This window comes from Rhipicephalus microplus, chromosome 6 (genome assembly GCF_043290135.1).
Source record: "Rhipicephalus microplus isolate Deutch F79 chromosome 6, USDA_Rmic, whole genome shotgun sequence".
Classification (NCBI taxonomy): domain Eukaryota; kingdom Metazoa; phylum Arthropoda; class Arachnida; order Ixodida; family Ixodidae; genus Rhipicephalus; species Rhipicephalus microplus.
Window position 1 is genome coordinate 97,018,235 of NC_134705.1, and position 23,334 is coordinate 97,041,568.

The 23,334-nt window shown below is 44.4% G+C and overlaps 1 protein-coding gene and 1 long non-coding RNA gene across 2 annotated transcripts in view; both read left to right on the forward strand.

Moving 5' to 3' along the window:
• LOC142765951 (uncharacterized) overlaps positions 1-23,334 on the forward strand; it is a 71,095-nt gene that overhangs the window by 36,970 nt on the left and 10,791 nt on the right. The window contains exons 6-9 of the mRNA XM_075867755.1: positions 1,148-1,307; positions 4,609-4,733; positions 9,652-9,769; positions 20,279-20,446. Coding sequence (XP_075723870.1) covers positions 1,148-1,307; positions 4,609-4,733; positions 9,652-9,769; positions 20,279-20,446 — 571 coding nt within the window. The remainder of the gene's footprint in view (positions 1-1,147; positions 1,308-4,608; positions 4,734-9,651; positions 9,770-20,278; positions 20,447-23,334) is intronic.
• Positions 12,004-14,124, forward strand: LOC142764833 (uncharacterized). The gene is made up of 3 exons (XR_012883916.1): positions 12,004-12,195; positions 13,501-13,586; positions 13,951-14,124. It is a non-coding gene; the product is annotated as an uncharacterized LOC142764833 (long non-coding RNA).

Consider the following 23,334-nt stretch of genomic DNA (forward strand, 5'->3'; position numbering starts at 1 on the left):
CAATCATTAGTAACACAGGCTTACGAAGGAAAAGCTTTGCACATTTTCTTCCTCTTGATATTTTGCCCAGGTCACATGTCATTTCGAGATTCCACATTGAATATTTGCATTTCATTGACTTACTGCAAGACCATCGTAGTGGCCAATAGGAATGGAAAGTGTTGCTCTGCTGAAAAGGTGGGCAAAGCTGCAATGCTCAGCAAAGATGAAAGAAAAATTTAGGAGAGAGCATTGCGTGATGAAGTATAAAGAAAAAAAAGAAAGATGGACAAAACGAAAGAAAAAAAAAGAGAAGTAGTGCATAAGGCACATGGACGGAAATCTTCGCTTGCACCCACTTGACCCTAGGTAAAAAGTACTTTTCTCTCTGTCTCTCCTTTTCTTTTTCGCACAAAGCAAAACATATTTGCGACATCTGGCTGGTGCCAGGTGCAATAAAAAAGGGCACATTGTGTGATGTGTGCGTCGCCTGGAGGCTCAGTCTCGCCTGTTTGCTAATTTCGTTTTTATTGCGCCAAGTCTACCTCTTAATCACAAATCCATTATATGTATACTATCGGCTAGTTTTTTTTTCAACGCCATTGTTGTAATAATTCGCACACAGTCCACAGTAATCGCTTACCTTAGCACGTCGTTCTTTCTACCCGCGATTAAAAGCAAACGAGTGCGGTCGAGTAACGCGGTTGCAGCCGATGAAACGAGTCAGGCCATCTCCGTTGCGCGAAGTGAGCTGGCAATGACACACGCGACTGGCCTGCCGTTCAGTGCTGCCCAAGTAAAGATGAAATGCTCCGCCTGTCTTCAAGAAGCAGGAAAGGCCGCGAAAAGGGAGGGGGGAGGGGGGGGGGGGCTATGAGTTGCAGTCGCACGCACTACCTCGGCAGGCGTCAGCGTATACGGCTCGTATAACCCTCTACGGCCTGCGCTCCTAACGAACGGGAACAGTCTGCGAAATCGGCTTCGCTCCCTGGAGTGGCCATGTTATCTTACACTAGTGTTTTCTAGAACTACCCGAGATTGGATTTAAAAGTGTCAGATGCCAGTCTTAGTTCGTATGCAGCAATAGAATTTCACTGCTATCGCATTCATTTATTCATCTTTGCGTTGAGACTGGGACTTTTCCCCACGATCATTTTTTTTATCGCAGGTTGCTTAAAAATGACACGTTCAGCGAGAAGGAAGTGCAGGACTCTGTGAAGAGTTTACAGACACGCAACCATATCAACCATCTCGGTATCCTGGACGTTTACGGCTCAAGATACGAGGTCGACAATGAGTCACTCCCACTCGTGCGACATGTACTTGCCGTAAGCGATTATCTCTTCTGGTATTTTGCGAGTGCGTCATAAGAGCAACCATTGAAGTCGTTTCGCGGCCGAGCAGGAGAATGTCTGAACTACCGCCAGGTGGCGTAGCTTTGCCCGCTTCCACTCTGTGGTCAACGCTTTCAGCAACCGCCTCAGGAGGACCACTGAAAGTTTGGCATAATTTTCTTAAAAAGTATTTTACTGTTGCTTAGGCTCTACCTCGTGTCGTGCAGATGTCATCTGAATCACTTCTGCAAAGGCCAATAATACTTGAATAGAAATTTTTTCATGTCTGCATTTATGTTGAATCATGGGTACAACGCCATCAAATGATTTACATATGTAAGTATTCATATTCTTCGTGTGCTCTGGAGATGCTCTCGAAACATTGGTAGCCCTTTGAGCGGGCCATATTACTTTTTGGCAACGTGATGATTCTTAGCAGCGAAAAAAAAACTGTGCTGGAAGCCGTCAAAGCTGTAGGAAAACCTGGCAGTACCACTGGACTTCAGTGCCCACCACAGAAACCAGGAGTAATCAGAATGCACGATAACTTTGTAAGTGTAACAGAAATTTGGAAATTCAAGTGGAAGGGAATAACAATGGATAAGTTAGGGTAGAAAAATTCTGGAATCGAGCAAGGCACACCATGTGTAAAGTGAAAACCAATACAAAATAAATCACAAAGCGGAGCTATAAGATTTCATTCGACATGAAATGCATGAAGAATAAAGACACTACGACTGCTGCGGGTACTCGTAATAAACCCGATAACATATCGCCTGCTTTTCCACATGCTAAAACACAGCGAAAAACGACAGCAATGCTCGATAATCACACATGGTTAAAAGGCAGCTCTGAGACTGCCTCTAAACACACCGACCAGAAAATTACTTCAGGTCGGTTCGCACATTCCGTACGACGAGCTAGACGCGGAATTTGTCATTTTCCAGAGAAAGCGTATAAACAAAAATAAGAGGATGGTTCCACTTCACCCTGAAGAGTACATTGGAATAGCGTAATTTGGTCTTGTTCACATCACCTTCAGAACTGCATGCTGATCTTTCTCAGTACTCGGCGCATGCCTCAACCATGCCGTAAAGAAACGAACTATTTTGAGCGTTACTTTGGCGATTTCGAAGTATAACTGCATGTCTATTGCAAGCACATTTGTTAACTACCCAATGCGCCGTAAATATTTCTTTTAAGAATCGACGAAAGGCCCGCTATGCCTCCGTAAGACAACATGCGAATTTACGCAGCTGTTTACTTTGTTGACGGTTCTGCAACTGACGATGATTAAATGTGCGTGAGCGCTTCCTGATGGGTTGGCCTTTATAGCGCCCACTCGTTCCTTCATTCACATCTTTTGATGCGTGGCGCAATGGTACGCATCTTTCACTTTGGTTCGATTCGGTTTTCGCCCCCAAAGCCTGTGCTAGGAATGGTCAGCGCTGATTGCGCTTCATTTTTTGAGGAGGACCGGGATCATTATAGATTGTTCTGTTCAGAATACTCGCAAGATGTGAACATTGGAGATCATTCCAGAAGAGCTTGCCCGAAGAGCAGTGGTAAGGCTGTAATATTCAACAACACATGTATAAATGCCGTCGCGCTTCAGCGCTTGTCTGTTGATCGACGGCCGAAGCTATGTCCACCGCTATCAGTGCCATTGTCTTGCTGCTTTCCCTATTACGCGGCCTCAAGTTCAGCTCAAATAAACAGCTTAACCTGAACACTTGGTCCGCTTCCTTTGTCCGCGTCACGACCCTGTGACAATATGCGCTAAAGGAAACTCCTTTACTACAATATATTCATAATGTTTCATTTTTACGAAGCAGTTTTGCCAGTCTCGTGGCCTCGTTGTTGAACACCTGCTTGCCACGCAGTCGACTTCGGTTCGATCCGAATCATGTGTTTTAAGAAGTAATCAATAGCAAATTCAAGCATCATATAAGTTGACACTGCCAGGTACGATTAGGAGAAAGGCGCACCAATAGCAACTGACTGCGGATCTGAAGATGGTCACGAGGGGCTCTCCGTAAGCCTTCTCGATTGTCACGTCCTGTACCGAAGCCGTGGCGCTTGGAGAGCAGAAGCATAGGGAAGAACAGCAACCACTCATATGGTCTGAGACTTCCAAGAAAGGTGCGGACATTGTAAGTGTGAACGCTGACCTGTAAAAGCCATGAAATTGAGGGTACAGAAATTAACTAAGACAGGGCCGGCTAGTCTGGTGCCTAACAAACGAAGTTCTTGATGCGAATTTGAGCGGATGCTTTAACTCGAGATCTGGTGAAACATGTGGTTGTCAGCAGACCAAAAAGCCCACTTTAAGCCCGCAAAAAATATTAAGAGACCATAGGGAGTTTCAGAATAGCGCACCACGAGCCCTTGCGGTGCGGCCGCCGCCAGTGCGCATGCGTCGTAATGGGAGTCGGCGTTTGCATTCGCGGCCCGCAAGCAGAAAATCCGAAATAGTGTGCGGCGATGGCGGCCTGCATGCAGCCCGCAAACGCTGGTTTCGAGGCGACGCTGTCGCTGCGATCGTGCGTTGCAGTTTGCAGCAGGGCAAACGCTATTTTAAAACTCACATGGCGCCCGCTACATCCGCACCGCCCGCAGTGCTTGCAAACGGTATTCTAAAGCTCCCTATTTACAAAAGGGCAACGAAAAGATTGGAGTCTGCGTCGTACGCTCACCTCTATAGCCAGCTAACGACCACCGCTAACGCAACGCCCGCAACGTCCACAAGCTTTGCGTGCAGTATTCTAAAACGCTATATATTCTAGCTAACCAGTGCAGTGCACGACGTAAGTATAGCCTCCCCACCATGCATTATATAGGCGACTCTACGGACTGCCAGAAAGTACAGGCTGGAATATTTTCAAAGCTATGGTGGCTAAGCAGCATATATTCTACGTTTTACCATGATGCTCATGCACAGTCCACCGGTTTGCCGGTGATAAAGATGCTCACTTGCGGCACGGAATAGTTGGTCGAAACCCTCCTTGTTTTATTTATTTATGCCTTGGTGGGTATTATTGGTTGCTTTTGGTGCTTCTAGTTTATTTATTGCATTTAATGATTACGACTGCTGTTAATTATAGACTTCGCAAACGAAAAAAAAATGGCGGAAGAATTGCGTAGTAAGATTGAAAATGAACCAAGTGCAATCACGGGGCTTTTATGAAAAGATTGTACTTTTTGTCCACTCAAGCAAATATTATAGCACTAAATAAGGACATCAGCGAATGTAACCTGAAATGGTTGCCTAAACGGGCTGTTTTTCGATATGCAGGCTATGCGGCAACTTGTCGGAAATGACGCCGAGCACAACAAGATCTTTGTCGGCGTAGGTTACTACTACTACAACGACACAGATGCCTGGACTTCTCTTGCGAAGACCGCCCTCACACTCGTGGCGTAAGTGTAAATTATAAGAAATTTGAACCCATTTAGCGCAGGCCTTTTTTAGTTGAAGCAGCCGCGAGATAGCGATTGAGATAGCGAGATAGCGATTGATAACGACCTAATCGATATCGATCACATTATTTATATCTCTCTCATCGTTTGTACGCTCCTGATGACTCAATAAGATATCTTATCAGAAAATGTCCTTTTACGACCATGTTTTGTAGACGGCTTGACACGCAAGGGCGCACATGTCGAACACTTGTAGTGTGAACAGATACGTGCATGTGTACAGAAATGGAAACGCTTATATGGAACACTGGAGTGACGTTTACCAAACTGCACTGACAACGTTTGCTTATTACCCCTGACTTAAAAAAAAAGGCTCAAGTTATAGCAAGAACGGCTGCTTAAGATGAATGTTTCAGCGCTGGCTGTCTCGAACTACTTGGAATTGCCATGCACGAGGCCGAAATGTGCGAGAACGTACCGTATAGCATACCTTCCCTGTATTTTAGAAAAGAGCACTGACAACTTTACGAGGCGTTTGAAGCTATCACCGCAGGTACTTATCGTCGTTACTGCCGTTACGTGAAGCTTATATATTCGCAAACAACCCACTACAATTACGTGTGTCTGTTGTGACCTAGTCATATATTGTGACCTAGTAATATTATTTAGGGCAGACATACTCTATTATCGGGTACACCTTTGGAAGCCTGCGGCATCTCCTCGTAAAATTCAGACACGCCGAAGAGTAGACCAATAGACGCGCACTTTATAGTGACGCGATTAGCCAGATGACCGATGACCCCACCTTGGGTGAACATTGCCGAGTGCACGGTAGGAACTATTGTAATTGCAGAGGCGACTCGTTGCTGGGAAGCAGTCACGTGGGCGGGGAATCTGAGAAATGATCAAGTTGTACCTAAGTATACTCAATGTAAACGGACACTGGATTATTAGGTGATATGCTACTTGACAAAGGCTACGTGCTAACTCTTAAACGAATCTGGAGTACGGTATGCATTTGGACTAGTTGGTTCACTTTCATCAGCGGGAAAACACGGGAGAAGGAAAGATTCAGACCACAATGCCGGCTTGTGTCCTGTTTGGTCTCATCGTTCTAACACTGTTCTTTTATTTCTGCCCTCGTAAACTGAAAGCATAAACTACCCCACTCGTACGGAAATTAACGTTTTACGCTATGATTCTGCGTGAAAAAAAATCTCGCCCAATACTTGCGCTAGGCAGGAACCCGTAGCCCAAAAAAATGAAACGTCGATATACCGAAGGATGATTTCCCTTGCCCTCTCTACTTGTGAGTCCGACATGCAACTATCGACGCTCTATTGACCACCGGAGAAGGCGATCCTACTAAAAGTTCTCCGAAGCAACAGTGTTCTCGATATACTCATCAACAACATCAAATTCACTCATAAATGGGGAGAAAGTTCTGAAGGTCATGTCGCAAGTAGCAGAAGAAATGAACTTGTCAGTACCACAAAGTTTACTGATTGACGCGTAGGTCATGACACAACCTTCGTCAGAATGATCCTTTATTTATACAAAGGCCGTGTCACGGCCAACCATGAACACACACCCAGATATTTCTATAAAGGTACTATGAGAATTGTGGCAGCATGAAGATCGGTTTTTCTCAATCAACTGTTCAATAGGCTCTGGTCATAACGAAAAGGGCTAAGCAATGAAGACACGCCTAGCTGAATAGCCTGTGTAATTAACTCCGGGAACGTGACGAAAGCACTCTCGGCCCGGTAATCTGCTTTCGTCAATGGCCTACATTGTTATCTTTAGCAAAGTAGCGAAAATTGTCTCACAATGAAGACCTACCTCGCTGAATTACTTCCATGATTAACTCCAAGGACGTGCCGAAAACACTCTCGGTATAGGAATCTACTTTCCTCAATTGGTGGCATGATTAGCTCCTGCAACGTAACCAAAACTGCCTCGGAATGACGACCTGCCTTGCTGAAAGACATCCGAGATTAACTGAGTGTGCGCGTGTGTGCTGCCGAATGTGCTGTGTTTATTTCTCTTCCCTCTCTGCTCTCTTTCTTTCATCTCCCCCATCTCCCTCCCATGCGCAGGGTAGCAAACCGGCTGCCTATAGGCTGATTAACCTCCCTGCCGTTCTTTTCCTCTTGTTTTCCTTCCTTCCTTCCTTCCTTCCTTCCTTCCTTCCTTCCTTCCTTTTTCCCTTCCTTCCTTCCTTCCTTCCTTCCTTCCGGGTTTAACTTCGGGAACGTGATGAAACGCATTCGGCATGGGAATCTGCTTCCTTCATTGACCGGCATGTTTAGCTTCCGGAACGTAACAAAAACAGTCTTGGAATGAATACCTGTCTCATGAATGGCCTTTGCGATGAACCCCGGGAATGCGACGAAAACAGTCTGGGCATAAGAACCTGGTTTCCTGAATTGAGAAGACTTTGAGGATAGCTGGTCCTCCAATTGCAGTACTTACATATTGATATTCTGAATTCGTCGCAATAATATATATATATATATATATATATATATATATATATATATATATATATATATATATATATATATATACATATATGTATATATGTGTGTGTGTGTGTGTGTGTGTGTGTATGTGTGTGTGTGTGTGTGTGTGTGTGTGTAACGTAAGAAAGTAGCGATGGTTAGGAGTTAGAAGTAGAAGCCGAGAAAGAAGAAGTCAGAATGGAATAAACGTGGCGTATGAGCCATGCCACGTCTCCCAGTCATCATAGCATCACACGAGTCGACAGGATGAAGACCTGGTGGTCACTTCATCAACCGGCCAGCATCATCTAACATCTCAGCAAGACGCAGTGACCGAACGTGGACCACACAAGTTCATTCGAACTCTACACTAAGATCAGCATCATGACAGCCCCATCAGAGGACCTTGACATCCCCAAGTACACCGGATCAGTAGAGGAAGGACCAGCACAGGACTGGTTCAACCTGTTTGAGCTCCACGCCACCGCTGCATCCTGGTTGGAACGGGAGATGATCACCAACTTCACTGACTACATATCAGGTGAGGCATTCAAATTTTACCTCACCCACATCTTCGAGAACGATGAGTCTTGGAAAAAGATCAAAGAAGAAATGATCACCCGTTTCAAAGAATACGATGAAGATCCGTCCATACATCATCAGCGGAAGGCTTTTCAACTCACCCATCACAGTTACGCAAAGTCTTCCCGCAGTAAGCCTATTTTCTAAACGAGACCTCAGAGAAAATATACCACCACTGCACCATCATATGACTTTTCCGAAGAAACGTCTCGCATTAGAACACGGACTGGTAACTTGCACGTCGCAACAGACAAAGTAAAGCCTCCGTTTACCGAAAGCAATCTAGAATATTTCGCCAAAAGACAAAACCAAAAGCCGGCTTTCCCATGAGCAATGAAATTGGCATTTTCAACGTGTTCACTGCACCACAACACTTCACATTTTACTGAACCACCCGAAACCTTTGATGCTTCGTGTCATACACAAGGCCTAGACGGTTTCGAACGTGCGACAGAATTTACGCGTGACGAGCTGGTGAATCCTGATAATACCAGCCCATACCCTGACTTTCCGGACCAGGGTTGTTCGACAGACATTCTGAGCCTAATCACGCTGCAAAAAGAAAAACATACACCATCAGAACCACCCGAAGCCATGTCTGTTGAGCTCTCATCGTCAAGTGATAACACACATGTGAGTCGAAGCACTGCAGGAATTTTGAATCCACCAACGCCGGCACATTATCAACTGACAGAAGCATTTACAATCAATGATGACTCACAACCATCTTGGGAGCTTTTTCATCAGTCTGTCACGATGCTTTCATCGCAAGACAAGCCCAGCAGTACAGTATCGACGACCAGCTATCTACTGATCACGTCACCATGCAAAGAAAAGCAGACTCATGTTCCTGAAAGATGCCCATCTGACCAACTTTCGCCACAAAACGAGCAATTTCAACAAAGGCAACTCCACAAACTTCAGGAATTACAATGGGCACACCAACAAGGACGACGGCTCAAAGCAAGCCTCTTAAAACAAATTCAAGAAGCGAGGCATCTTCGCATAAAGGATCTGTGCCAGAAACGCATTTGGCACAAAAGATCAAGACTGCGCCTAAGATTACACATCCGAAACCTCAGGAAACACCGAATAAGACAAGAAGTCACCAGTTCTGCCACGCAAGGATTCAGACACCATCCAATTAGTTTACGACAACGAGCACGCACGCAGAGAGGACTGTGACGCCGAAGACCGATCTACTGCAAGGCCTTCAAACGGCGTCCACGCCTCGCAATATTGGCAGTTATTTCATCAGTTTCTACGCTCAAGGTGTACTTGTGTTTTCCAGAACATAACAGTCAGCCTCAGCCACCAGACCTGTACTAAGCCCGGATTGCTGCCCTCTCTTGTTAAATATTTGTGTCACTTTACGGAGCTTTAATTTATGTGCAACTGCAGCCCATTTGGACATTTTTTTGTGTGTGTTCTAAGACTGTTCATCATGCATTGTAATATGCAACGCGCGCATTCTTTCGGGGGGAGGGGGAATCCTGTACGTAAGAAGGCAGTGATGGTTAGGAGTTAGAAGTAGAAGCCGAGAAGGAAGAAGTCAGAATGGAATAATAAACATGGCATATGGGCCAGGCCACGTCTCCCAGTCATGATAGCACCATATATATATATATATATATATATATATATATATATATATATATATATATATATATATATATATATATATATATATGGTGTGTGTGTGTGTGTGTGTGTTACGGCTCGCGTTTAGTGACGAGATGTTGTAACAATCTGCAGTTTTTTTTCAAAATTTTGCTTCCACTAGGCGCAGGCACCCTAAAGCTGCGTCCTCGAATGAGCAATCTCTCTCGCAGGAAGGACGTCGACGTGCTCGTTGTGATCAGCACAATCGTGTCGGTGCCCTCCCACAGCGAGTGCATGACGCTTGCCTTGAATTCCCTAAAGAGTTCGCAGGCACTCACTCCAAATATGGTAAGCTTGCATCGAAATGTATGGACGTACGCTGGATCAAACAATTCGGCAGTACTCACAAATGCTCGGATAAATATTGTGCACAGTAAAAATTTTTGCACCCAAAAGGGTGTAAAAAGGGTGCTTTTACGAGAAAGCACCCTTTGCAACACCCTTTAACACCCATAAATGGTCGATTGAAAAAAAAGCACCCCTTTGTTTGGGTGCTTGCCTCAATAGCACCCTAAAATAGGCTCTAAGGGTGCTTTTGTGCCTGAGAAGGGTGTAGGTGCCGATTCATCAGATGGAATATGCAGCATAAGAAGAGCACATAATTATAATATTTGGGATTTTACGTCTCAAAAACCTCGATATGATTATGAGGGTCGTCGTAGTGGAAAGCTGCAGAGATTTTCACCATTTGGTGTTCTTTAATGAGCGCTCATATCGCACAGTGCAAAGGCTTCTTCTACCTTTTCGCCTCCGCCTTAATTCGACTGCCACGGCCGGCATTGAACCCGCGACCTTCTGATTGGCGGCCGAGCAGCGCAGCTACTGCACGAGTATGTGGACCTTGCGTTAAATGACGGCCTAATTGACTTAGAATGTGTGAAGGTGCTCTCCGAATACAGCAGAATATCAGCAGAAGCAAATCGCGTTTCATCTATAATGGCAATTAACTGCAATCCATGTTACGAAAGCTTTCCTTGGCGTTCGTTATAAGCTGCATGTTTGCTATGGATTATATACACACAAATAATGTTCGCCCGAGTATGGGTGGGTGTGTGTGCGTGTAAGCGCGATTGTGTGTACACCCGTGCATGTGTGCGTGCGCGTGTATGTGCGAGTCCGTGCTCGTTGATTGATTTGTTGGGTTTAACGTCCCAAAACCACCATATGATTATGAGAGACATCGTAGTGGAGGGCTCCAGAAATTTTGACCACCTGGGGTTCTTTAACGTGCACCCAAATCTGAGCACACGGGCCTCAACATTTCCGCCTCCATTGGAAATGCAGCCGCCGCAGCCGGGATATGAACCCGCGACCTGCGGGTCAGCAGCCGAGTACCTTAGCCACTAGACCACCGCGGCGGGGCAGTCCGTGCTTGTGTTAAGCGTGCCTGTGCACATGTGTGCGCCCATGCATGCGTGCGTTTACGTCGCGTGTGTGTGTGGCCGTATGTGTGTATACGTGTAGGTGTGTACGCCTGTGAATAAGTATGCGTGTGTATCAGCCCGTGCGCCCTCAAATTTCGTGTGTGTGTGTGTGCGGGGGGGGGAGGCACTGCTTCTTATTGTTTAAGGTCCCACACCTGTTCAGACTGGGAGTCTATATGGGAGGTGGCTTAAGGAATGGTGGTTGTCAACGCACTGTGCATGGACTATTCAGTACATGGAAAACAGCTGCACATTTTCGTACCTGATCGTTGCTTACGAACTTGCTGTGGTAGCTGATTAGGTCCGCTGAGGTGCTTCTACGCTCGAAAACGTGGGTTATGACTCATTCCCACGGAAAGCTGTCACTGCACTTATGCACAACCATCGTTTATATTAACAACGTTTAACAAGAACGTGCCCTGCATTTGCTACAGGTGCTTAGCTAGCTCATTGGGTAACCATATGGAATTATGTGCTGATCATGTGGTCAGCAAAAAGTTTGTTATAACAACCTCGACATGTTTCGTGGTGCGTGACAAACCTTCTAAACATCCGCGACTGTGGATTAATTTTTTCCAGCTTCGACTACTCATTCAGTGTTTGCGGCACCATACGCGGAAGTGCCAGACACAGACAATGCAAAAAGAAATTCCCCTGGAAAAAGGTGTAGCGATGCTCTCCCGCTAATGCCACCGAGGACGAAATAATTATTGTTTCTGGCCATTCCTTGGTGCACTTTGTTTTCCGCAAGTTTTGCTTCACTATTTTTCGCCCACTGCAATCGCATTCCGTCAAGATACTCAAGGAACCCGAGGCTGGTAAATAACCTGCATCGCTGTGCGACTGGCTGGAAGGAGAGTTGCCATTTACAAGTAGTCATTCCGCGAGGAACGGCCGTCCGCCGTATGCGCCATAGCGTTTGCTCTTCGGCGCCGTCCTGGTGGGTTTCCCGCTCCTCCCCCCCCCGCTCACCCCGGCCAGCATTGCTCCCACAAAGGCGGCGTAGATAAGCGAATAGTTGCGTCACCGAACACCTGCGTCGACAGCTGCGGCGCCGCTGCGGGGCTTTAGCCGCCGCCAGTGCCTCCTCCTTCTCTCTCTCAACGTCGCTCTCTCTGTCTCATCGTCTTTCAAATGCGTTGCGTTGGTCTGGGGTCTTGGTCGCTGTGTGTGTTCTAGCGAACAGGCGCATATTCAATGGTGGTCACGCATGACACCGTGTTCGAAGTGACGCTCGGATTAAGGAATATTCATGGAGTGGCGGACACGGACAACGTGGGCCTGTTAACGGTGAGTGTACTGTTTTCGTAAATAGTAATCATACAGCGCTAGCTGGGCGCCTGCAGCAGCTCTGCCGAAGTAGGCTGCCAGCCATTTACAACAGCATGCGTTCGCGGGCCTGTTGCAGATGCCCGATTAAACGTGTGACTTTACGAGTTCACACTGCTATGCGCGATGTTGTGTAAGTGCCTGCATCACTCATACAGTGAGTTATGTGATCACTTAACAAGGGCGGGATTAGTCGCTGATCGCACATTGTCTCTACACTGCACAAAGTGATTGATATTGTTTTAAGATGTGGTTTGGGTTACATCGTAATAACATTTCTATTAATACTCAAATGTGCAACGTGCTTCTGTAGGTGTAAGCGCAAAAAAAGAAAGAAAAAGCAAAAATTATGTACAGAGGCGCACTGTACGAAATGGCTTTTTTTTTTGCTTAATGACGGTATAGTTCGAGGTGCTGATATGCCGCGATGCTCCCAGCACGTGCGTCTCGGTCTTTTAAGCTATTTAGGACAAGTGCCACCAGCAACAGGGAAAGATCTAGCAGACTTCCAAAGGCGCGCTGTTGTGGCCATCGCCGTGCGTTGTTTTCCCTCGTTTCTGTTTACTGTTTTCGTGCTTCGCTTTCATCTGCGATAATGTTCGGCGTTATAACAGAATCGAGAGAGTATAGTTGGAGCTATGTGCGGTAGCTCTAGCATAAGCCATGGCTGCTGCAACGTAGTCGGCGTCCGCGCGCGTTGGTGTCGTTCGAGCGCTCTTACTTGCGTGATTGTGTTTAACTGAGTATTTAGGCACGGGTTACGTTTGTAAATCCTGTAGTCAATAATCGCTAATAGCGTGCCCCTGATTGCCATCAGAGGATGGGATTGGTTGTCGAAATATGCCAGACGCTTTTTCTGAAAGCAAGCTTTGAATTTTTTTTAACAAAAGAAGTACTTTCATACGTGCAAGGCAGTGCCTATTGCAGGCCCGCAACTCTTTAAAAACTGGACGAGCTATCACATCTTTTATCAAAGTACAATGAATAAGATGATTGAATTACGAATTTCTGTGCTAGATTAGGTGCACAAAACACATGTTCGCAGCCCTACGTCTCGAAAGCAGGCAAATAGGAAGCACAGCGTCAAATTTGGATTAGGTTCCATTGACGGAGCGTCTTGTGAGAGTAGAAAGCACGAGAAAATTGTTCATTTTTGATGCCCTTATAGAGGCAGTCAGAATTGCACTGATTGGTGACTTGTAACAATTCCTCAGATTGTTAGAGGCGTGATTAAAGTCAGCAAATCTTTTACTTTTTTTTTTGCAGACCTCTTCGCTAGTGCCACGCCCAAGATCATTTGTTCTCATGTAAAAGAGAAAGCAGAGATGTCTTCACTGTTTGTACATGAAGAGGTAAGTTTCTTGTGCATTTTGATTAATGTTACATGTTCGGAACGTTGTACTTTAGGAATTGTTTTTCACACTGGCTCACTACCCTAGAAGGAATTTGATTCTTAGGTGAGTTCAGGCTTCCGTAAGTTCCATTTTTGAGCTGTAGTCTTACACTTCACCTCATTTCGGGAATTTGCTGTATGCTGGAAAACTCTTATCTTTATCATAAGAAATTATTGGAATGTATGGGTTGTATGCTTCGAGTTCAGTGTAATGTCAATTACACGCCATTTCGAAGGATACACACTACACATTCTTTATATATGGTGCGGCCAGAACAGCACGAACATCCTTTTATGAGAAGTCATATTTGCTCTTATTACAGGATGAGAGGGTGCCGCTGACGTCCGGCGTAGTCTACCCCCCGGCCCCAGCCTAGAGCAAGCCTACTTCCTGAACCTCCACATGGATAACCGAAAAATCTTCCGTGTCAGTAATGACGAAGAAGGAGTGACAGCACTGATGAGTTGATTTTTTTTTTATTTTCAACATTGTCTACGGCCGCAAAGCTTTTAACATCCACCGTGATTGAGCGACTTTTTCTCGGCGTGAGTTGGGAGTTTATCAAAGAAGTTGTTCAGGCAGTACGACGCTGAAAATTTTAGTGTCACAATGCCTGAACAACTTTTTCTAGTGTGGTCATGGCAGATGAACAAACATTGTTATTTGTGAAAGTTATTTTGCTTAAATATAGCTGGACCATTCCATGCCAAACGTCCCAGCCACTTTGGCGACCATTTGAATTGTATTTGAAAAAAAAAGTGCTGACTTACTGCGTTGAAAACAGTGAACTGCTAGAATATTTCAGCGAGAAAAAAAGTTTTGTTCATGTGGCTGGCTTATAACTTCCTGGCATAATGCCGTCTGTGTGCTGTTTGTAGAAAATTTCGTTTTAAAACTACCGCTTATTTTTTCTAAAGCAAATTCGGTCTACCTGTTAAGTAAATGTGCTTCTGTAAGGTATTTGAAGCTCAATAATAATGGTGCAATTTTTTTGCCACATTCGCTTCCAAGAATAAAGCCAAAATGTGTTATGTTTGCATTTTTTATTGCAATATTGCACTTTGTATGAATATCTGAGCAGTGAATACTTACTCCATAGAAGGTATATTTTGAGGAAAAAATATCTTTAGACCTCTCAAGCTGCTGAAATATACGAGAAAATATCACGAATTTCACAAAATTGTGATTTTTGTCCGTATTGAGATGCAATTTGCTCCATGTTGTGATACAATGAAAACTCATCATTATACCTGAATTGTAAGAAAATGAAATTTTTTCTGTAATAAAAATCTTATCGCAACAAGGACAGTAAAGAGCGCTGTCAACTGAATTTTATTGAAGGTGCTACGAGCGTTTTTATACTGAGCACAAGACCAGGGCTCATCTGCAACAACACATGTGTGACCATGACAAAATAATTTCAACCGAGAAAAGAATACTCTTTTTTCGGAAAAGATAAGTGAAGGTGTACTGATGCATCGATCCTTGGCCTTCCAGATAAAGAGTTCTAAAATCTCTCATTTTTCTGCTTGCTTTTTTTTCAAAAACCGTGTTTTATGAAACCTAGGACTACACTTACATTCTTTACTGTGCCCGGCCATGAGACTACTATAGCACTTCTTAACATTTAAAGCATGCTGTCTTGCTTGATCATTGAAGCATTGCCCAGTTTGTCCTATGTTTACTTTTCCACGTGTTAGCGGTATCTCATACACATTAGATTGGCATTCAGTAAACCTATTCTAGTGACGAATGGTGCAAGATTGACTATTCCTGTTGCTGTAAGTACATGCACTTTTGAAAGCTTGCAAGGGGTGGAAAACAACAATGTCATATCTGCTGGCTCTTTTCCTAAAATTGTGAGACACCTTATGTATGTAGTATCGTGTGACATGCAAAGGTGATTGGTCATTCTCTTTTTCTTGTGGTCCTGTTTCCTTTAACTTTACTTTCTGCAGGAGGGTTTCGCAAACAAGTGTGATGATGCTGTTGGGGTATTGGCTGGTGCTATCAGCCCAGGAGGGCTAAGAATGTTCTGCCTTTTCATAGTGGGCATTCAAAATTAGTAGAAAGAGGAATTGATACCACATGTACCCAGGCCACCCTTCAGAAGTCATGTTAGCACAAGGGTGAGGTCAGGTTTAAAAAACAGATTAAAAGACTAAAAGATGCTGGGTATCCCAACAGAATCATCACACCCGTTTGCAAAACCCTCCTGGAGAAAGCAAAGTTAACGAAGACAGGACCAACAAAAAACAATGACCAAAACCTTTGCATGTTATACCACTTCATGTGTCTCACAATTAAAAAAATAGCCAGCAGATATGATATTAGCGTGTTGTTTTCCACCCCTTGCAAGCTTTCAAAAGTGTGTGTACTAAACAGCAACAGGAATAGTCAATCTTGCCCCATTCGTCACGAGAATAGGTTTACTTAATGCCAATTTAACGTTTGTAGAAGTATTTTTTATCAGTTAAACCAATGATCAGTGCATCACTACACGTTCATTTATCCTTTCCGAGAGGGAGTATTCTTTTCACAGTTAAGATTATTTTGTAGTGCTCACACGTGTCGTCGCGCATGAACACGGTACTTGTACTCCGTATAAAAGCGCTCGTAGCACATTCATTAAATTCAGTTGACAGTCGGTGCTCTTTCCTGTCCTTTCTGTCTCTTCCTAAAGTTGTCGCGCTGTGACTAGCACACAACCACGATGAAGCAACTCTCCCAAATTAAGCTCTTGTTACGTAACACGTAGACCGAGTTTCGTATGGAAAGAAGGAGCGGTGCTTTTAAAATAAAATTTTTCACATACAACACCTAGACGGCATTCCGGGAAGTTCCGAGGGCAGCCACGTGACCAAATATTTTTCCTCTCCTAAATATTCCAGAAGTTCAGTATTCTCAATGCAGCACGAGTTTTTCGAATACATTTGAGATGGTTGCCAAAATGGCTGGGACATTTGGCACAAAGTGACCCAGCTGTGTCATTAGCCATAATTATGCATTACCTCTTTTGTTTTTTGTGTGTTTTGACTCAGTATTGTGTTTGTTTTTAGCTTATTGTGTTTCTGATTATTGTATTGGTTTCTTAAGTATTCGCTAAAGTTATATGTGCGAAAACCCGTATATGTTTGCATGTACATCATTTCTCATAACCAATTGTTATACATCCAGGAATACAAAGCTTAATCCACTGTGATTGTATACATTTGAAAACACTATCCATATATATTTTTGTGTGCATCACTTCTTGGGAACGATTGTGTACATGAAGGCGTATATAGTGAAATCATGGTGATTGTATATATTTGAAAGAATCATAAGTATATATTTGCCTGTATTTCATTCCTATTAACCGATTGTGTACATGAAGGAGTATTAAACTGGAAACCACTGGGATTGTAGATACATGAAAGAATTATAGGGATATATTAGCGTATATTTTATTTGTAGTCTTTATGTACTTGAAGCAGTATACTAAACTGAAACCAGTGTAATTGTATGTTGCAAAGAATTGTTAATGAAGTGAAAGTGAATAAATATAATAAACATTTGAGGTGTTGCATGTGTAGCGTACGTATACGTGAACGTATATCTGGTGAAAAAGTTGTGTGGCAGAAGAAAAGATTGTTTTATTTGCCTATTAAATAAACGCAATATGCAAGGGCAGCAAGGCTTCATTTTCTGTAATGCGCATTATGCATATACTGTGAAGTATATATAGATCCAGCACAAGTTCATACACGATAGTACGCGTTTATATTTTTGCCCAGACGCAATGAATGGAGCTCGACAGGTGGCGCACCATTGATAATCAGGACCACTTTCTTCAAGTAGTGTGTAATCAGTGCATGCCGATATCTATTAGTGCAGTCTAAAAGAATACTGACACCCCTGCCACGGGCACTCAACACCCTTGTGCACCCTTCTCGCACCCTCCTCAGAGGGTGCTAAAAAAGTGATGGACATCGAAGGCACCCTTCCTTAAGGGTGTTTTTGTAACACCCTACAGTTTTTTTACATGTACACCCTATTCTAAGGGTGCATGAAAAAGCACCCTTTTTGGAAGGTGCTGAATTAACACCCTTAGGGTGTCGTCCACGGGACAAGCTCATTTACACTCTTCTGGGTGTAAAAATTTTTACTGTGATGGATTTTGCAGCTTAGTTATTTGAAAAAAAAAGTATTTCACATCAGTAAAACGCCCTTTCGCACTGGCGAAACCATCCTGCTCACCGTGAACAGACGCCAGACAAAAGAGGAACCCCCCCCCCCCAAAAAAAAATAAGCGAGTGGTGACGTAACCTTGCAATTCCCGCAGAAGTCTCTATGATGCAGTATATTTTGACGGAATCTATTAAAGCTAATGTGGTTCCTAATGAGTACATACGAAGCACGTTTCAATCTCTGAAGGCGCTAGATTCATAGCATACAAATTAAAAAAAATTCATTAGCCCGTGTGGCCGGAATACGAAAAGAACATTTTGATTTTCTGTTGCCGTTTGCAGAGATTTTGACGGGGAGTGTAAAAATGAAATATTGAGATTAATTTTCTTTACTAGTGATGGGCGTGAAATGGATAAATCAAGAATAACATTTTATAGCATAATTTTTCAGCCAAAAGTGATTTTTTGTTTTGCTCTTATTTTTTCAATAAATCTAGCCGAATTCAGTGAGATTTTGGACCATGAGCTAACTCAAGATTCCCCACAAGATCAGGCGGCCATAAATGGCAAGGGGTGCTATTCTGTATGCCCACCTGAGCAATGTCCAACTGGGAAATTTCAATGCAACACCGTAGAACTCGGCCGATGCCTCCTAGCAAATGCTTCTTTTTGTGTTACATTTGTTTTGTACCGCGGATACAACGCATTCGTATTATGCACTTCGTGTTCTCATGATTCTCTAGAGCAGTGGTGAGGACACTTGCTGTGATTGTGTGCGTGTGTGGGGAGGGGAAGCGGCAAGGTGTCAAATCTAGCCCTAACGAGCACAATTGTTTGTTCATATATTTCTGTATTTATGGGACTTTCTATGGTAATGATTACATTTCTTCCGTCCCTCCGCCAAGTGTGGAAGCGGTTCAATTTTAATGCTTCAAAATGCTCCACTCCTCCCTAGGGGACGTTAGGAGTTGGTCTACGCAGGCAGCGGTGCTAAGAACCCGCAGGCAGCATTTGTTGGCAACAAAAGGAAAGCTATGGAGGCGGAGCTCATGCACAACTGCCTTTACGAGAGAAAGTGCTCATTTTGCAACGTTGTGTGAAGTGATGGCTCCGCGCAAGCAGAATCTCATTCCGACGCAGACGCCATCTAGCCTTCGTAGTAACGCGTGCGAAAACACAAAGTGGTAAAGTATAAAGTAAAATAAGCATGACAATAAAAGAAATAGAGCTTTCCTGTGAGACTGCAGCGCGAGAACACAAGTGCACAGCTTCGCGGATAATAAAAGCAATAAAAAACTTTAGTTCGACGTTGTTACGGCCCCCTACGCTTTAAGTTGGTCCGCCGCCAGTGGAGTGGTGGACGATTTTCTTGTTTTAGTTATGGGTTTTCCGTTCCAGAGCGGGACTTTCACGGTTACAGCACCATCTGGCCAAGTTTAGCCTCGGTAAATAAAATTACAGGTCCCTTTTACAAAGTTGAACAAGTATACATAACTCAAATGTTAACGAATTATTTGGACTTGCTTTTACAATGCGCTACCAGTCCATTTCGTCGAGTAAAAATTAAGTGTCAATTTGAAGATAGCCACGCGACAGTCATCGAGGTTGCATTCCGGAGCACTAGAGAGGACGTGCGCTGCACCTCCCTTCCGCTTGCAAAAACGGCAGCAACGCTCCGCGCTTCCCTTCGCCAGGCCCGTAAGCGGAGCGTAGGCCTCGCTCTGCCGCGGAGGGCGCTGGCGCACTCGAGTTGCCGCCCCACTTAGCTGCTGAGCGGAGCGTAAACCACACAGTACTAAAGCTCTCTAATATTGAGACGGGATCGGATAAAAAGGAACGTGACGCCCACGTATTTTTAACACCCCCCCCCCCTCTTCGCCACTACATGAGTGCGCGGAATGTGACCGAGTTAGAGGAGAGGAGGCCGGGGGGGGGGGGGGGGGAACTCGTGCGCGCTTCTGTTTTGTACGTGAGCCTAGCGACCTCTGCGAGTATACTTGGGAGCCACCGTGAGCAAACCAGCTCCTCTTGGTTATTGGACGGTTTCTGCGTCTTACACAGCAAATATGGGCAAAATTGTGACACTACATTAATTTGTGGTATGATACACGCTATTAGGCTTCATTGTCCTCGTTCTGTTGTCAACAAGATTTGTTCGCCAAGATAGCTTAATATAGCTTCACTGTAAGAGCGGATGACGTGGTATTCTGAACTTGTACTGTAGAACATCTAGTACGGGCGCGACCTTCTTTCATCCTGTCTTGGTGCAAAAAAGCGGGGATGTGCAGCGCGGGAAAGTATATGTTTCATTCTGTACAGTGGTAAATTAACGCTGCGTTGAGAAAAAAAAAGATTTATTTGCGCAACTCTTCTTTGCATTCTCCTGCGGTATGCAAGCATTGCAGAGTTGTTCCAGTGCTTTAAGATATACAATATACCGTGAAATAATAGCGCTACCCTCTTACCCTCCAATAATTGCAGCAGAGTGCATTCCCGATGGCCACCGAAACCTATGGGAGGAGCAGCATGATCGTAGCCTTTGCCTTGCAAATGGGCGTGGTCATGTACAATCTGACGACCACCTACAAGCTTGCCGCGAATGCCCTCCACGCACCATGCAACGCCTTCGCTCTCACTGATTACTCGCAGGTGAGTGCCACTAGGGATCTTTAGTTTATCTGAAGGCGTCCAAATGTAGATTATTATACCTATGTCATACGAGTTCCGCCATCTTCGGCTGTGGAGTCGATATTTTTTGTATATTGCGAGGTGAATTGGTAACACCATGAAACACCGTGAACCCAACCAACCCAACCGTTTTCAGGCGTATGCGTGTGTTGGAACACTGTTCGTTTATTTTTGCAAAGCACGAAGGTTAACCGTCCGTCGTGGCCGCACTGCAACGCCTCCGTAAAATAGCCCATAGTTAAAGCTGGCGGAATACTGAAGCCGCTCTTGGCAGTAGCAGAGCAGGAAACGGTATTTTTCGGTGTCCGGTTCACCTGAAGCACATAAGAGATTTTCTTCCGCTGTCGCATCAGTCTTCTCGTCACCGCCACTATTTCACGGCACGAGTTCAGCAGGCATGCCACTGCGGTATGAGCTTTGTTTGCACCTGCTGAGGTCCCTGCCCTACTATCAGAGGTCACTTCCGGCACAGTTGCAACCTGTAGTTTACCAGTAAAGTGGCATTCGCAAATGGTGGAAATATAGACACTGGTACTATTCGCACTCACTGAACAGAGAATCAAGGTAATAAATAAATAAATAAATAATAAATAAATAAATAAATAAATAAATAAATCACATACTTACCCACCTAACAGGGCTGGACAGAAACACCCGAAAAAGTATTCCGGAATACAGATATCGAAATACACTGTTTGTAAGCCTAAAATACAGATACTGAGATACATTTGTAATTGACCTTACAGGATATTTCACAGATACTTTTGCAAAAAGACCAACAAAGTACTCCTGAATACAGATACTGCAATGCAGATAAGGTAATACTTTTCTCTATGTCGGGGATGGTCATGGACATTTGTTAAGTGCAGCATAATATTTATAATGCGCAGCGCATGGAAACTTGCATTTAAATGTATTCATTATTCTATCACCGCACTCCGAGTGCCATTGAGGCATTACAAAGGAGGCTTACAGTGGGGATAATTGTGAACAACGACATATTTACAGATATGGGCAGTTATATCAGTTGCAAAAAAAAAACTAAGACGTATGAGAGCAAGAGTCACATGCACTCTACACCAAAATCGCGATACTTGGCGGCAACACTCTCAGGTATGCTAGAAGCAGCGTAGTTCAAGCGAGCGCTGAAACCATAAAAAAGGAAATTATTTTATTCACAGCGGCCAGCATATGTCTATGACTAAAAAAAGAAAGCAAGGCTTCTGAATTTCTCGATGCCGCTGTAAAGGCGGCGCTTACTTCAACTACCTTCTACTTAGTAGACTAGGGGCTCAGGCTGTTGTGTGTTTTTAGTTTTGCTAAAGTGGTCTAGCGCGAAGCAGAAGCGGAACACATACAAAATAAAGACGACGGCTTACTTCCAGTTGAAGTTTTAGTGTTTCCTAAAAACATGGAAAAAGCTGAAGCTAGAACGAACAAGAAAAGGAATGTGAAAGAAAACTCAAAAAGACCTCCTTCCTATCGCCTTGGGGCCTCGCTGGCGTCTTCCAGAAATGATTTTGATAAAGAAGCATTGTTATAAGGTGTAGAACGCAAAGCGACGGACAGGTGCCATGACCGTATCATTTTAGCAAAGCATTGGAAACACTTTCTTTTTTGAGCATCTCGTCGCACTGTCAGCGCAGCGGGATAAACGCTACGGTCCTTAAAGTTACTAGTGTGTGAATGTTCTAGTATAAAGGCACACATGCAAAACATCGACGTGTTGTTATGGTGGCTCAGATATGCACAACAATTGCTTTTGATTGATTGGTATGTGGGGTTTAACGTCCCAAAACCACAATATGATTATGAGAGACGCCGTAGTGGAGGGCTCCGGAAATTTAGACCACCTGGGGTTCTTTAACGTGCACCCAAATCTGAGCACACGGGCCTACAACATTTCCGCCTCCATCGGAAATGCAGCCGCCGCAGCCGGGATTTGAACCCGCGCCCTGCGGGTCAGCAGCCGAGTACCTTAGCCACTAGACCACCGCGGCGGGGCAACAATTGCTTTTTAATTGACAATCACGCAAGGATGAACGCTGAAGCTTGAGCAATAATGGTGGGTGCTGCGGATGGGGTCGGCCATTTGGTGCCCTTTGAGGTATCATTAAAGTGGACAAACAGACAATTGTACAGACAGACAGACAGACGGACAGACAGACAGACAGACAGACAGACAGACAGACAGACAGACAGACAGACAGACAGACAGACGGACAGACAGACAGACAGACAGACAGACAGACAGACAGACAGACAGACCAAAATTTTTTCTCGAAGGTCCCCAAGAAAGACTATCGTCTTTAAAAGGGGAAAAAATCGGAGAAAACAAGCACTGCTCGTTTACATGGCATGAGGGAACACATTTTAAAAACGATGCTGCAGGTTGGCGCCCACTGTGCAGTATTAACTAACCCGGTAAATGGAAAGTCTTGCACTGATAGCGGCAAACGGAGCCTCGGCAGTCGATCAACTGACAAGCGGCGAAGCACATCGGCATTTATACACTTGTCATCGTACATTCTAGCGTTGTCACTATCAGCGACGTTGGTTCCAGAATAATCTGAAATGTTCACGATATGGGCGTAATATTAAAAAAACTATCTACTAGAGCCTCGAAGCTTTTCAAACATCGTAGGTGCGGTTTCCCCTGAACCTAGTCTAACGGTGTGATGAAAAAATTTGAGGAAATGAACGTAGCAATACTATCGCGAAACTCTTGTATCACAATACTGACTAGGCCTGCCGCCTACCTACTCAACTGTGACTTATCAGACAGAGATTTATCAGATAAAACTAATTCACTACCTGACATAAAGTTCGAAAAACTCCATTGCCGAGAA